The sequence below is a fragment of the Stegastes partitus genome, unplaced genomic scaffold (assembly GCF_000690725.1).
Source record: "Stegastes partitus isolate 25-593 unplaced genomic scaffold, Stegastes_partitus-1.0.2 Scaffold113, whole genome shotgun sequence".
NCBI classification, from domain to species: domain Eukaryota; kingdom Metazoa; phylum Chordata; class Actinopteri; family Pomacentridae; genus Stegastes; species Stegastes partitus.
In genome coordinates, this window is record NW_007577844.1 from 560,009 (window position 1) to 576,132 (window position 16,124).

Here is a 16,124-nt window from a genome sequence, read left to right on the forward strand (position 1 = left end):
CGGCTATGTACAGACACACACACACACACACACACACCGGTGAGCGACCGACTGAGGTTTTTCAGCGGCAGCAGCAGCCACCCCCCCTTCTCTCCCCCGGAAACCGGTGGTTGCTAAACTTAGGTCCGGGGGCCACCTGGAGGTCCTCGAGCTGCGGTTGAAGCGGCTCTGAGCAAAAGCAGGATTATTTGTTTTCACTTCCAGAACGTTATCCAATTAAACCAATCAATCTAAGCGCACTAATGTGTCAGTGAGGAGGAAAAAAAGATGGATGTAAAATGTGAACTCTGAGGCAGCGGCTGGCTGTGAATGAGTCTGGGCGTGTCCTGGCCAGATGTGCTGCTTCTAATCAATGTCCTACACAGAGCAGAGCACAAACACACAGACAGCCCTGGTTCTGTTGTTTAAATTCTTCTACCTGAATCTACCTGTATGAATGCTCTCTAACTGTCCTCCCATTTTGTGTTTAAAAAAAAAATAAAAATAAAAGAGAATTTGCCCACCATAAGGCCCAGTATCTGAGGGGACTATTCTCTCCTAGCTCCTGACATTAGCTGGTTTTGTCACGACGTGCTTATTTTTTGTTCATTTTATTAGCATGAAAATTAGCAAATTAGCACCTGTGGATGGGAATTAACCAGCCTTTAAAAAAGAGCGTGTTTGAACTAAATTAACCGGAAACTACACTTCTCTGTAATTAAAACCTTAAAGACAAACGTTAATAATAATATTAATGAAATGTAAGCGGCTGTGTCACGCGCGCAACTAGCGGAGGAATATCAATGACAGAATACACGAAGACACACACACAACAACAACAACAACAAAACACACTAAAATGTTTGTACAAAAGACTAAGAATAGCTCCGGGGTGTATTATCTCGACAAAGAAATGCGGTGAGAGCACTTTGGAGTGAGGCTAAGCTGTCAAACGGAATAAAGCGACCGAGAGTCCAGAGATACTCACCACCATTACGGTGCCCAGCAGGTGGGGACCCCGAAGGTAGCTCCCATATCCCTCAAATTAATCCTCAAATAAAGCCTCTTAATTCGAGATTAAAACGCTTCTTTTGCTTTGAGAGAAATCCCGCTGATGGATTTAATAAACGCTTCTTTGATTTTTTTTTTCTTTTTCTTTTCTGTTTTTTTTTTTTTTTTAGCCGCCCTTGCTCGCCGTGGAGAAATCAATCCGCGCTTCCGGTTGGTTAGGCTGGGAATGAATGTCCTCGGAGCTGTCGCAACATGGCCCGAACACTTCTAGAACATATCAGTGACGAGAGGAGGGGAGCAGCGGCAACCTGTTGTCAGCCGCCAAACACACCGACCCGCCTCATTATTCACGTCCGTGTTCATCCTCAAGCATCCGGATCATTAACAATCTGAACCGGACTGTTCGGTTCTGGAAGAGCTCTCACCTCTCATCTGTGACGACCCGTAGTGGGTTTATTTAATTGGAGCGGCAGTACTTAACTTACTAAATCTACATGCACTATAATTATTACTGCCTTGAGTTTATTAATCTGATTATTAAACATTTAATCTATTTTCTTTTTCAGTTATATTTACTGGATTTTTTTAATTGAGCCACATTACAACTTTGTTTTTTTTTTTTTTTAATTCTCTTTTTTAAAATCTCTTTTTTCTATTTTTGGCAACACAACACTCCCAATCCTACAAGTTAAAAATCTTTTTTTTTACTGGTTACCACAGTATAAAGTTAATATGCATCCATATCCATGAGGCAGAGAGCAGCTCTCTACTCTGTAAAATGCTTAGTTTTGGGGTTTTTTGCACTGTTTGTCAATTTGTACATTTTGTACAGTTAGTTTATTTATTTTATTTATATTTATTATTATTATTTTTACTAGTATTTAACTTTAGCCCTTTCTTGTTGTGATTTGGTGTTTTCTTTTTTGCTGATTAACCGCAATAATTTCCCAGGTCTGGGATAAATAAATTAATTCTATCCTCAGTGAAGTTATTGATGGTTTAACAAGTTGGAGGCTACAGATATAGATTTTCTTTTCTTTTTTTACATAAAAGATGACATTTAAAGGCTGCTAACAGTCTGAATTGGGTTCTCAGGCATGTGAAGCCCACCTTGGTGAACATCTGCACTCTGTCTGCATGGTTTCTTGTGGATTCCTGCCACCTGCTGGAGAGCCTCTTCAATTACACCCAGGCTCGATTACGCAACGCCTACATGATGGAAAGTTTGTTGTCTTCTCTAGTTGGGAGGAAAATGGAGCCCTTGTGAAACTAATGCAGTGAGAGTGTCATGCCCTGTATTGATTTCGGTGTGAGTATTGGGGAAGACGCAGTAGTCGGAGGGTCTCGCACTTCTTTTACGATATTCTTTTCATTTTTATGCACCAGCTCCTGCATTTTCTGCATCAACTTGTGTCTTAGGAAAACCCAGAATTCCATCTCCTGGTGGCAAATACGGATCTAATGATATTTTCCACAATAGATTCTGTGGTTATATCAGCTCATAATTCATATTTTGAGAGTAAATAAGACCTGCTGCTGAGGAAAAAAGCTGTGGCTCTGTCTGAGGCATTACTGCATCTGTTAGTAACGTTGTGCTCCTGATTCTTTCACAGGGAAGGGGAACAAATGCATGTGTTGTAAATATTAAAGGGGACATATCCACCAGCAAAATCTGTGTTTATATGTGCTGTCATCTCCACAATAAGGGACACAGCCACCAAACTAAATTTCACAAACGGTGTATGTATGGGGCACATTTCAGAGATGTTTCATTTGAAAAGGCAGCTAAACTCCATTTGGGAAATGAAAGACAGACAGCTGCAGAGTTTCAGTCAGCTGAGGCGGACACACCCTTGTGTTCATTGCAGCATGTCACTCTCACATGGGTGCAGCAGGAACTTTCACTTCACCACGAGAACACAGCCGACAACTGTTTCAAACATCCAAGCAGACCATAAAGTCCATGTTTGGTGCAAATGTAAACCTAATTTCCACCCGACATGATTTCCTTATTAAAGTCAGGCTGCCAAAACAAAGAGGCTGATCACTCATCCCTGTCATCTTTTACTGTGAGCTCACAGCAATATTAACCTCTGAAAATGGCACCAAATAGTCAGGGACCATTTGCTCTGCCAGAACTTCTTCTGTACTTTTTATCCAGCACAGATTACATTCAGTGTGTTTGTTCTCCAGGTTAAACTATAGCAAAGTGAACCACAAAATCTAAAGTAAAATGATTTCTTCTCAGCAGTAACAGCCATTGCCTATACATAGTAATGGAAAACCCTCCCTGACATTATGCCGGTTTTGAAGCTCAGGGTGCTTCCAGCCATCACCATCTTACCACAACCCAAAAATGAACTGGAGGGCCAGAATAGCTGCCCCTGTAGCCATGATTGCACTGAGCCCCAGTTAACCATTATTCCATCCAACTTACCACAACATGGGTGTTTTCTTTCACTAATCATGGTTGGCTGGTTGTCCAAGGTGGGGCTGCACGGTGTCTCAGTGGTTAGCACCGTCGCCTCGCAGCGAGAAGGTCGCCGGTCCGAGGACTCCTGGGATCTTTCTGCGTGGAGTCTCCATGTTCTCCCCGTGCAGCGTGGGTTCTCTCCGGGTTCTCCGGCTTCCTCCCACAGTCCAGAAACATGCTGAGGTTAATTGGTGATTGTAAATTGTCCGTAGGTGTGAATGTGAGTGTGCTTGGTTGTCTGTCTCTAAGTGTAGCCCTGTGATAGACTGGTTACCTGTCCAGGTGAACCTGAAAACGTTTCCTCTGTGCTGTGTGCCATCTTCATTTACTCTGAACCAGGAACATATATGCTGATATTTACACGTCTGAACACATCTTACTAGTGTTTCTTTTATTATGACACAAGAATTATTCAAACAGACCTTGTGGTTGCAGATAAACTCCTGTTATGATGGTGTTTCAGCTGATCAGTGTGTTTAGATGACCAACATATAAGCCAACTAAATAAAGCATGAGAGCAAAAGATGGTTTCAGACAAAGTTGTGTTGACAGTTATCAGTTATGTAGTCAATACAAATTACAATACGGTTTAACGTACTGCCAACTGAGGCAGCAGAATTAAGGGCGTTGCCTTGTTTAATTGATATTTATGTTTCCACAGCAGCAATATTCAAATACAAAGCGCTGGAAGGAACACAGGAAGGCCTCCAAACAGCGTCTCTAGAGCTGAGTCCGTAGACGTCCTCCTTGGCAGCTCGCTGTGACTTTGGTGTGTGTTTCATTAGAGGCCGGGTGATGAATTTGGGAGCCTTGTTCAGACTGTGGGATGTCAGAATTAGGTTGCTCGAAGGAGAGGCTTCCATTTGGCTTTGTCGCTTTGTTTTGTGCTCTGCAGTAGCCCCCTGTCTCTGGCTGTGGCCCTGTTTTACAGAAAAGCTGGAAAAACAAAGTCGGTTTACGTGAGCTTGTGTTCTGCTACAGATGAACGTGTATGTATATGTACATTTTCTGTAAATGTTCAGACAGAAAAACAGAACATAGATTGAATACTGCTGCATAAAAACTTCCTGAGTTTACATGAATCTGTTCAGAAATAGAGTTTACATCAGCCTGACTGATGAGTGGAGGATAACACCCGGAAATGAACTCATGCTGTTGTCATTTTGATTTCCTTCGACCGGAAAAATGAAGCTTTTCATATCACGCCATTCATTTTATCACACATAGCTGGTCCAGGGTGGAACAGCCTCAGCTCTACTGTCCTCATCCACCAGTGAATCCATGCAGATCGATGGAAGCACAGTGACAGCATCCCTTCTGCCTGTTCAGTGGAGTTAAAGCTTTGCAGTGCACGTGTCCACGTCCGCTTCAAAACAAGTGATGATGCAGAGCAACACCGTGGATGGTGTGACTAAACAGGCTTTCTGTTTATCTGTTAGTCATCAAAAGAAGTTCATTAACCCAGACAGTCCCACTGTGATCTGTCTACTGCAGCCAGCTCCTGCTCCAGTGAATCTCCACTGGCAGACTTCACAATGAGATTACAAGATTACAGTCGGCGTGGACATGTGTTCCACGTGCTTAATTTGATTAAACCTCCCACTTAAGAGCCTCTTACTGCACACCTACTGTATGCAGATGAATCAGGAGCTCCGTGTAACGCTACAGCAGCCGTTAGCACCGCCTTCGGTTTCCCTCAAGCGCGTCAAACCGGTTACTACATTACCCACAAGGCCTCAACAGGTCTGAGAGGACTGACATGAACCGGCCTCTTGTTATACAGTGAGGGGGAGACGCAAACTTTGACAGAGAAAACTAAGCACCGGCAAGAGTGTGTGATTTTCCAATGGAGCGAAAGCAGTCCTGTGCAAAGGTGAAAGGTCGATACTGCTCTGAACTCTACACGACTGTCAGGTGAGACGTTGCTGCCGTTTCTCCTGATGATGGTTAATTCACTGGTAAAGTGTTCCTCAGTCATTTAGCTCAGGCAGTGTTCTGTGGGAACAAGCCATCCAGGTATGTGTGTTAGCTTTATTTTAGTAAACACGGAGCAGCGTTGCTTAAAGATAAAACCCTCTGCTCCACAGTGTGCTGCTGATCAGCAATAACTGAGGCAGATCCTACAGAGAGGATCAGTAGCTTACGTGGATTAGGAGCCTTTTTACAAATTGACTATTAACACTGATGTGGTTGGAGAAGAGCTTTCACACTGCAGACTGGTTCACCAGGTTACCAGGTGCATGCCCGTGCAGATGCCCCCCCTCCCCTCCCTGTTTCACCACCACCACCACCACCACCCACAAAGCACACACACACACACACACACACACACACACACACACACACAGACATGCAAAGTGCTGTCACATGACGGGGCAGGGCCTGTAGGTGTGGCAGACTTGTCTACTAAACAGGGATTACAGGAGAACAGGATTCCTAGCTCTCCCTCTCTTCCCTTCCCTCTGGTATCCCGCCACTTAACAATACAGAAGAGAAAGCTGAAGGAGAATGGGAACAAGGTGTGGACACAGGTAGGTGCAACAGGTTACATACATAATTAATTGAAGTGTTTAGGCGCTGAATGTGGTAGAGCATGAGGAGACTTTTAAAGGCACTAATCCCTCTTACTCCAGAACCAGAGTAAGCTTATTTGGAACTCAGCTTTACTGCTTGAACAACATGGCGACAGACAGGCTGAGGGGATCTTCTGCTGTTTGTGGCACTAACACACATTGTTGTGTTGCTCAGAGGGAGTCCAAAGGCAGCTATGGATTGTTGGGTTCTCTGATTGACTTCACAAGGTCTGACTATGTTAAGTGCTGGGAGGTGACATGTGTTGTAAACTATACAAATAAAAGTGAATTGAATTAGTGACCCTATAGATGTCAACTATACTTTTAACATAATTTACTTTTGAAAGAAATGATCTAATTTTTCGAGTAAACACAAACAGAACTACTAGACATGGTTGAAAATGGACTATTTTTAATATAAACAAGGTAATAAGTCAATGAGCTGCTATTTTTTAAATTATTATTTACATTTATTATCGTTATTAGTTTTATGCCAAACGTTATAAATCAAAAAATATATATTTTTAAATTTAATTTGACTTGTTTTAATGTATGTCAGACAGTAAATGTGACGTATTTCCGTCAGTTTGGACTCGGTCACCCCCGTTTGTGTGCGCGTGCGCAACGGGGGGGGGAACCCGGTGTGGCACGCGCGCACTGATGAACAGTTCCACCGCACAGCTGATTTGATGGCACGCGCCGCTGCACTTCGGGTTTAAAACTAGACCCGAGCGGAACCGAAACGTTAAAAAATAAAGAAGTAAAGTTCCACCCGAGGTCAAAGGTGAAGACAGAGACAGAGAGCTGAGGAGACCCGGTCCAAAGGCGCTCCGTGGTTTTTAACGGAAACACTTCAAAGTTAGAGGTTGTCGTTCAGGGACGCTCGTTGGATATTTTCCACGGAGGTAGTTTGGATGTTTTTGGACCGTCTTGCTTTAAGAACAACTTCAGGTAACACTGAACTCTGTATGTTTGCCTTACGGGGCTGGTTGTCAGTAAAGGTTACTGAAGAGGGAGAAGAAGCCTCACCCATCATCTCATCTGTAAATATCTACAGCACAAGATAAATAATGTTCTGGCCTGGAATAAACCAGAACCTGAGTCCAGCAGAGCATTTATGTAAATCGTCTTTAACAGCGAATAAGACCTGAATTCTGATTATTGTTACTTATATGTGAATATTTGCTGAATTTTGGGGGCATTTTTCAGATTTTTTATTAGACCAAATAATAATTTGGTCCACTAATTAATTTACAGATGAACAAGTAACTAAAATGCAGCCCTACAGTGTGTTATTTTAGGTTTTCCTGTAGTTTAGTAGTCAATCAAGCTTCTTAAATCTCGTGAACATGCTCATATTGTGTTTGTTTTTTTTACACCTTAAGCAAAAAGAAGAAGAAGCTCTCAGAAACATGGCTGAACATTTCTACCTTGAAACACTAGAAAAAAAAACCCCCCCACAGATTTAGACTTCTGGGCTCCAGATCCAGAAATCAACAACACAGACTTACATCTAAGTGATTTTAAGGCAGGAACGGATTATTTTCAAATGCTAATTATGTAGCAAACAGGAGGGGTCACATTAATGACTAATGAGAGGTTTTCATGAAGACATTTAACACTGACATCAATGCAGAATATTCAAAAATGGCTTGAGCTCTCTTGGGCCTTATTTTAGGATATATCTGGATAAGCTGGATTGTTTTATTTATGAGCATTATTAGGTATAAATATCTGGAATGCGTCGTGTCTCTCAGGAGGTCTACCTGACAGTGGAAGCAGCACCAGATCTTGGGTGGCCCCCTGAGGTTTCTGAGGGCCACTGCGATGGATGAGCAGGTGAACCCGCTGGAGAGAGACCACTCGCTGTGTGTGGTTCTACCAGGAGGGCTGGAGAAGAAGGCCACGGTGCACGGAAGGTAGACGAGCTTTTGTAATCATCAAAATCACAGACACAGGATGAACATGGCCGTCTGATCTCATCACGTGTTCTCCTCCGTGCAGTAAACCAGTGATGGACCTGCTGGTGACTCTGTGTGCCAGTCACCACCTGAATCCTTCTGACTACACCGTGGAAGTTCTCTCGCCCAATAAGAACAACATCAACTTCAAACCGAACTCTCCTATTGGCTTGCTGGAAGCCGAGAAGCTTGTGCTGAAGCCCAGAGGGGTGGAGGAGAAGATCAGGAGGCCGTACATGCCCGAGGTAAAAAAAATAAAGTCTTAAAAGTTACAGCTGACTTCACAGTAAGAAAAGTGAGTAGAGAATGTGATTTGTTTTGCAGGCAACAGTGCGTCTGTTGATCAACTACAATAAGTCCCACAAGACGGTGGTGCGGGTGAATCCCAGACTGCCGCTTGAGGCGCTGCTGCCGACAGTGTGCGACAAGTGTGAGCTCCAAGCAGCGACAACCGTCCTCCTGAGAGACTCTGACTCCGAGGAGCCGCTGGACCTGACCAAGACCTTAAACGACCACGGGCTGAGGGAGGTTTTTGCCAAAGACACGGCGGCTCAAGACCCCACTGACCCACCCAAGACACCTGAAGCAGGTACATCAGCTGACATGGAAACCTCTAACGATACGTAACCCCAATGTCACATCGACACATGGATGCATCTCTACTGAGCTCTTTATCAGGAGCACCTGCTAGTACCCCATGTGGCAGCAGTGGCGTACATGTTTGCACATACAGCTGGAGTTAATGTTCACAGTAAAACCCAGTGGAACACATTCGGGATGTGTTCGGACAGGAACCCATGACACCAGAGCTGAGGTTGTTTAAAGCAGCGATTACGACCCCCAAGATCACAGACGTTTGTGTTCGTGACCCCCCAAATTGAATTTCTAATATGACACGAGTGATAACTTTGTTGTTTGTGCGTTAATGCATTAAAATGAATGTGTTAATTCCACAGATTAATCTCTTTACATGAACACGTTCATTTAGTTTTGAATGAATGAATGAATTCAATTTATTTTGAACAAATGAAAAGGGAAAAAATAATAAAAACAAAAGAAAATAATTTAAACAAGAATAATGATCTCGCATAATCAAATCATAATATTAACGAGTCCAAAAAAGGAGTGGGATACACTTTTAATTTTCACAGCCCTGATGCACATTTATTCGATAAATGTAGGCTTTATTTTTATTTATTTATTTACAATGATCTGGCGACCCCCATGGGGGTCCCGACCCCCAGTTTGAGAACCACTGGTTTAAAGGGAGGCCTGACCATATGTTAGGATGGGGTTCCTAATAAAGTGCTCGCTGCGTGAAAAGCAGAAACCTGAGATTATTTTGATTTGATCGATTTTTTTGTATCTCAGTTGAGCTACGGTGGCCCTGAGAGGTCATCCCACTGTGAATAAATCATGTGCAAATCACTGTCACCGGTTTGAATAACACAGCAGATGTTGAAGACGCAGCTACATACAGAAATGCGCTGAATTATCAGCATGCTGTTGTTGCTGCATTCATATCGGTGAGCTCGGTTTGTGGTTTTTAAACAGAATCCATAAACTCATGTGAGCTGTTTTCTGAAGCTGCAGAATGTTGAGCTCCTTTAAATAAACCAATATAACAGAGCTTCCTGGAAACGTATAGCCTAGCAAGTCATTAGTTTCATTGAACTCTGTTAAGAAAGTGTATTCAGTTTAACCGCTATAACTCGGTGAGCCTCGGCCAAACACAGAATTATTCCTCCAGTCAGGCCTCTGGGATCTGCTCCGCTTACACTTTGTCTGCCCAAAATTAGTGTTTGTAGTCGTGTTGCTCTCACACAACCCTGCAGCCAACAAAGCTTATCTAAAATAATGTTTTGAAGACGTTGTATTCCCACAGCACGCCTGCTCCTGTATAAATATCTGCTCTTATTGTACAATCTGACCTGATTCATCTGTGTGGGCAAATCTGTTTTCTGTCTGCAGCAGCTGTCACAGCAGCAGAGGTCATTCCACCACCTCCGCTACGAGGTAACGCACAGAAACAAGAGCGTGCACGGGCTCATTCACTGTTTGTGCTGTATATAATTTACTGATCAAGGTTGTTTACATGACACAGAGCTGCTGAAGAAGGAGAAGCAGCGGAAGGAGAACACAGGGTTCTTCAGCTTATTCAGAAGGAGGAAGAAGAAGCCAGAAAAGGCATGTTGTCAGACTGGAGGGGAAAGTCGTGCTCACTTTACTTTAATGCAGGTTTTCTCTGCTAATTGTGACGTTTTGCTGTTGGTAGAGCGTGGCAGGTGGTGCTCCGGCTTCTCCTGGTTACAGCACACTAGCAGGAGAAGATATGAATCCAGAGGGTGTCTCGTCTTCTAACACCCTTCCTGCAGACATGCCAAAGAAGAGGCGAGCCCCTCAGCCACCCATGGGCGCCTCACAGAGCGTCCCCAACAACCTCAACACCTGCCATTTCAGAGGAGCACAGGTGGGTTTGGGGTTCAGAAGGAAAAAGCTGTTTCCTCTTCATCTTGTTTTTCCATTTACCTCCGTCCACCGAGGGCAGGAGGCTCGAGTGTTTGTTGATCCGAGCATTTAGGAAACACTTGGAGAGGTCTGGTGGGAAATTAGAGGAATCTTGTTTGATGTTAATAAGTGGGTGAATAAATGGAGCATCCACCAAGAACACTGTTGTCTCTCTGTAGAGGTCTGGAGAGTCTACTTTAAGGAGCACCAAGAGGAGGGCTCCACCTCCTCCATGTGCAGACACACTGCAGGAGCTGCAGGCAGACGTCACAGGTAAGATCTGATTTACTTCATGTTTGTGATGGAGGCTGCTGGATGAGTACATGTTATTGGTAACCACCCAGCTGTTCTACTGTAACAGGCCATGCTGCTTTCTGTTTGTTCTGCCCCCTAGTGGTGATTGTGTGAAACACCCGAGCAGAGAAAATCTGCTGTTTAAAATAATCCCAATTGACCTTTTACAGTATTCCAGTGGAAATCAAATGGGTTTAGAGTGGGCTGAGTTCTGGTATCTGTCAAATCCTTACAGCCTCAGTCAGTGTCGCGCGGGGTCAAGAGAGATTGAAGTTAAATCAAGATTAAAATGTCAAAGCGAATGCCATCAAATGGAAGATTTAGCAGTTAAATCCAGCGCAAAATGTAGCTTTTATCGGTCCGAGCAGTTTAACCCTGTTCAGGGCAATTAAAGTGACCCACAGCCTTGTTCATAGAACATATTGGCTTCAGTGTGTTCCAGATAAATCCCTCTATTGTCCAGGCTTTCATTGCCCTGTATTAGTCTGTCTGATATGCTTTGGTCGGCCGGGTTCAGGTTCCCTCTGTGCATGGCTCCTTTGCACTGCTTTCACAGCCTTGGCTGGACAATGGGCGTGTTGTTATTAGACGGAGGTTATCAGGATCTCTAATTATGGCAGAAACACTTGATTGGGCACATTTTTAAAAAGCTTTCTGTCAGCGTGGTAATTAGGAAATAAATTGCAGCGTCGGTGTGTCTCAGTTCACTCCCTCGTTGTTGTCTTTTAGCCGTGATCTGTGACACACTGCTGAGCTGGTGTCCATGTGATGCTGGAATAACACCTCCCATCAGTGGTCAATAAACACCCTCCTATTGTCATCATGGTGCTCTGTGAAAGTTTAGAGTTCCAGTGACTGAACTGGTTTCACTCATGAACCAGTGGTTGTGGAGCTGGGCAGCGTCTGGACGCCTGTAGACTGAAGCCGAGCCTTTTCTCCTCCCTGCTTACAGACTGTGTCTCCTGAAGGCTTTGGTTGAAGGCTGCTGCTGCTGTCTCCTTTTCCTCTCCTCCCTCCACCATCCCTATTCCTCCTCTTCATCTTCCTCCTGCGTCGGCCTCTTCTTCCTCCTTCCCGTCTTAGTGGCTTTATGGATGTGCGTCACTGCTGCACTTACGGTTCTACTGGTTTTAATTGTCTGCTGGTTTTTTTTTTGTTGGTGAAAATTTAGTACTTTTCTGTTATTTTTCTGTCTGTTCTGTTCTTTTTTTGTGTGTTTTCCTGTTAAGAGCTTTTTGTGCCTTTCAGTCAAACAAGATCAGGAACGTTCTGTAAAACTATTACCTGACTGATCCGGTCCTTAATGAGCAGATCTGTAAACGATTCATGTTCTTTACCACAAAATCACATTTTTAATGTCGCATGCTTCTTTAATCTTATTGTATATGCATGTTTTTAATCTATTTATGTTGGATTATTTGATCTTGATTCTTCTGCTGATTCATTTTGGTGTTTTTCTTTGACACTAAACAGTTTTCTGTGCAGACTTTCTCCATTATTAGTATTTGTGTTACTACAATAAAACTAAATATAATTTCGATACTTGAATTCATTTTCAAAACATGTTTATGTCTGAATATGAGAATATAACTTAATGAGTCACTTCAGAAAGCAGTCAGACCCCTTCACTTTTTGTGTTAGATTTAATATTAAATCAATAATTTTGTCATTTTTCTCAAACTGAAAACTCGTTTTTAGGAATTTTCCCAAATTAATTAAAAACCTCTCATGTAGAAAAGTTTTCTGCTCCGTCTGTTTGGTGCTTCTGGTCTTGTTGGGCTCGTCTTTGCAGCGTTTGCACACCTGGGGAGTTTATCCTTTTTATTTCTGGCAGCTTTTTTCTTCAGCTCCTTCAAACTGGGAGGGAAACACTTGTGATCCGTCGTCTTCAGGTCCCTCCACAGATGTTCTCTGGTGCTGGTCTGGGCTTTGGCTGGACCACTGAGACACAGTCAGAGGCTTGTCCTGTAGATGTTTGTGTCACGAGGCTTCTAATTGAGCTTCAAACTGTTGGTGGCTACAGGTGAATGATTCAGGTAACAAATCTAATAGTGGTTTTTCTGATAGATTTGATTAGAAAACAGTTTTCCTTCGTCTTTGGGAGGTTAATGAGTTCAGGCTGATTGGAAACCGTACACCACAAGCACATCTAGAGCACAATAAAGTGAAGGGATCTGAAGACGTGTACTCAGGTGGATTTTGTGGTCACTGTGCAGAATTTCTGTTGGACATGCAGCCGTTTTCAATTGTTTAAGTGGTTTCTAATGTTGAAGGCCTTTGAAGTAGAATAATTTCGATGTGAAGCTGTTGGTAAGTCTGTCCTGTTTCTCCAGGGCCTGTAGACTCTTTGAACACTCTGGAGGAGCAGAGCGATGAGTCAGACTCTGTAAACCTGTCGCTGTCTTCATCACCTCACACGTCACAGCCACAGTCGTCCTCGTCCTCCTCACGCCCGTCGCTGGCTCATCTCCACGAAGCCACCGATCCCTATCTGTTGACTTTGTTTCGAGGGAAGGACCTCTCCGACGCCCGCAGCGCGCTCGCTAAAGTCCTCACGTCTTCTGTTTCCAAAGGAACTCTGGTCAAACGTTTAAAAAACTCCGCCAGCTTTGCAAAATTTCACAACGGCTCCTCCTTCATGTCCACGACACCAAAGTGTTCGGACAACGGGACTCTCTGCACCGAGCTGGAATCAGTCCTCAGGTCGAAGCTCCCGACTGAGAGCGAATGGGAGGATCCAGCCCAGAGGACGGGCCTGACCACCTTCAAAGTGGTTCCCTCGAAGAAACCGGATTTGAGTGATTCAGAAGTGACGGCGGATGTTCCAGAGCAGTCCCAGACATCAGCAGACAGCCGTCCAGACAGCGAGGGATCTCCTGAGGTTGAGAAAAGCCAAACGGACACCGAGGAGGACCCTCTTTCTCCTGACACGTCAGAGAGTGAAGCACCTTTGGCCAGTCCACAACTTTGTTTCCAGGAGCCTGATCTGACCAGACAGGACAGTCCACATCTGTACGAGGAGGGCGACGCTACTGGACAGCAGGAGGAAGAGGAGGAGAAGCCTGAGGTGACATCTGAGGTGACACCAGACTGCAGTGATGGAGACTTCAGCAGTGAGGCTCACATCAACTCAGAAGACCAGAAGGAGTTCATCCAGAACCCTGATGTGGACCAGTGCAGCTCATGTGGTGATGAGAAGAAGCTCGAGGAACAAGTGCTGCAAGAAACAGAAGAGGACGAGGTCGCCTTCCCTCCTCCTCCTCCTCCCGTCTTTTTTAGTGAAGACTCAGAAGTCATGGAGGAGGAGAAAGAAGACGCTACAAGTCCTACCTCAAACGGTCAAACTGCTGCAGTCAGCGAGGCCGATCAACACGAGTCTACCTCAGCCGGGCCTCAGCAGCCTCCAGCCCCGTCCAGATTCGCTCAGGCCGTGGCGATGGCCGTGCAGAGAGCTCGTCTCCAGAGCCGCGGCAAAAGTTTAGGCCCTCAGGTCTCCAGTGGTCCACACGGCTCGCTTCCATCACCGCCCAGGTCCACGTATCAGTACGGTGAGTTCTCCACAGCTGAGTCCTGCAGCTCGGCTTTGTTTGCATGATGACACGCTGAATATGTGATGACGGGTGTATTTGATGTGTGACTCTCCACGACTGTGTCACCGTTAGCTGGAGGCCTTTCAGCAGAGGTGTGCTTCTGAAACATCTCTCTGTTCTCCTGCCACAGGTGCCTGACCTGCTCCCTCACACGTCTCTGGATGGAAGTCCTCGTTTAGGGTGAAGATCCGACTGCAGGCGCCGCACGTGACCTCTAGATAAGTTAAACAGAAGGTCAGCCCGTTCATTTCTAAGAACTGCATCAGTTTCATGAAGCTTTTTATTTTTGGTTTCATGCGAGACGCCTCGTCGTGTCAGTTTATGTTCACGAGTTAAACAGTTTGTGTTGTGGAGATGCCAAACGCACAGGACACGAGTTGTTGAAGCAACCGCGTCCTGTTTTTTCTTTACTTCCTTTTACATTTTCATTCAACGTGTGCCAAGACGGACGTGATGCTGACGTGGGAGCTTGTTTGTGTGTCAAACAAAAGGAATGATGTAATTACAGGCTCGTTGTACTTTCTCCTCCAGGATGTACAGTTTTTATGCTTTCAGACGTTAACGACACAGTGAAACTCCTCCGCTGTGGTTTGGTTTTCAGCCAGCAGGTGGCAGAAGAGCGTTGTTTCTAAAATGAACATCTAGTTGTGAAGGAACCAGCTCTGATGGGTGGATCACAAGTGGCTCATTTTGTATGTTTGTTCAAGTAATAACAGTAAATAAGGTTTTCTATTTTCTCAACAGCCGCAAATGAAGTTCAATGAAGCGTTTTTCTAATATGAAATTATCTCTGAGTGTCCATGAATCCATGTTCTGTCAGCGACATTCCCAGAATAAAAACAGTACGTCTGGTTTTTAATGGGAACATGAGAATTTCCTGCTTTTCCAGCAACAAAATGAAAAAAAAAATGAAAAAGAGAAAAACCTTGTTGGAAGCATCAGTTTTATGCCAAGCATTTCATCACCTTCCTGAATAAACTCAGTCCACTTTGCTCACATGCACACACTGTTATGTCTTTAACGGACCCGTACCTCGGGGCAATACTGCATAGCTATACTTGGGTGCCAAAAGAATCCACACTACTATACGTATTGATCCAGCCCTGGCCTTGGAGGAACAGCAAGGAGCTATGCGAGGTAGAGACCTAGCCAGAACCGCCTGTGGCTAAAGCTCCTTGTTTGCCAGGCCTGGACTGAGTGGGCTCGCTTCAAGACTTTCTTTCTCTCTCTCTCTCTCTCTCTAACATTCCTCGCTCTACCTGAAGGAAGACGGGGAGAGAGAGGAGGACGGGTTGCTGGTGGATGATGGGAGGTGACCGTTGACCCTGTCGTGTTTCCGCGGCGCTCCCCCCAGAGGGGGCGCCTGGCCCTCAAGGGCACCGCCGTGTCACACCGCCGTTGTCATGGAGAATGCCATTACCGCCCCTAAGGGAGAGAGCCACGTCCAACGTTTATATAGAAAAAAAAAAGTCTGCAGGAGAAGACACACACACACACACACACACACACACTCGTTGCAGAGAAGCTCTTTTCCTGCCCAAAGCAATGATATCCAATGTAAGTGACAACTCTGGCATTCTCCTTTTTTAGCAGCAAAAGGTTGAATTTCAACCTAAGCACCAATGTTCATGATAATGCAGACAAAAGAGAGGCAGATTCATAATGCAGCGTAGCAGTAAATGCTACTCTGTCATGTACGTTTACCATCCAGTGTGTGATGATGGTATCAGCGCCG

The 16,124-nt window shown here is 44.6% G+C and overlaps 2 protein-coding genes across 2 annotated transcripts in view; one reads left to right on the forward strand and one right to left on the reverse strand.

The window, feature by feature from the left end:
- LOC103354597 (sodium channel protein type 2 subunit alpha-like) overlaps positions 1–1,048 on the reverse strand; it is a 36,168-nt gene extending 35,120 nt beyond the window's left edge. Inside the window, exon 1 of the mRNA XM_008278032.1 lies at positions 968–1,048. The gene's annotated coding sequence lies outside the window, so the exon portion shown is untranslated. The remainder of the gene's footprint in view (positions 1–967) is intronic.
- A 4,867-nt stretch (positions 1,049–5,915) lies between these two features.
- LOC103354598 (cordon-bleu protein-like 1) lies at positions 5,916–15,298 on the forward strand. Its single transcript, XM_008278034.1, has 10 exons — positions 5,916–5,994; positions 7,794–7,955; positions 8,041–8,242; positions 8,322–8,586; positions 9,969–10,013; positions 10,102–10,184; positions 10,273–10,467; positions 10,685–10,778; positions 13,133–14,347; positions 14,520–15,298. The coding sequence occupies exons 2-10, from the start codon at positions 7,864–7,866 to the stop codon at positions 14,525–14,527; spliced, it is 2,199 nt and encodes a 732-aa protein (XP_008276256.1). The 5' UTR covers positions 5,916–5,994; positions 7,794–7,863; the 3' UTR covers positions 14,528–15,298.
- The last annotated feature ends 826 nt before the right edge of the window (positions 15,299–16,124 follow it).

What these genes read in the sequence shown, in the direction of transcription:
- LOC103354598 (XM_008278034.1), top strand. Translation starts at nt 7,864, where the DNA reads ATGGATGAGCAGGTGAACCCGCTGGAGAGAGACCACTCGCTGTGTGTG. An exon ending in ACCCAAGACACCTGAAGCAG is followed by an intron (nt 8,587 to 9,968) that starts GTACATCAGCTG and finishes TTCTGTCTGCAG; the next exon opens with CAGCTGTCACAGCAGCAGAG. An exon ending in GCCATTTCAGAGGAGCACAG is followed by an intron (nt 10,468 to 10,684) that starts GTGGGTTTGGGG and finishes GTCTCTCTGTAG; the next exon opens with AGGTCTGGAGAGTCTACTTT.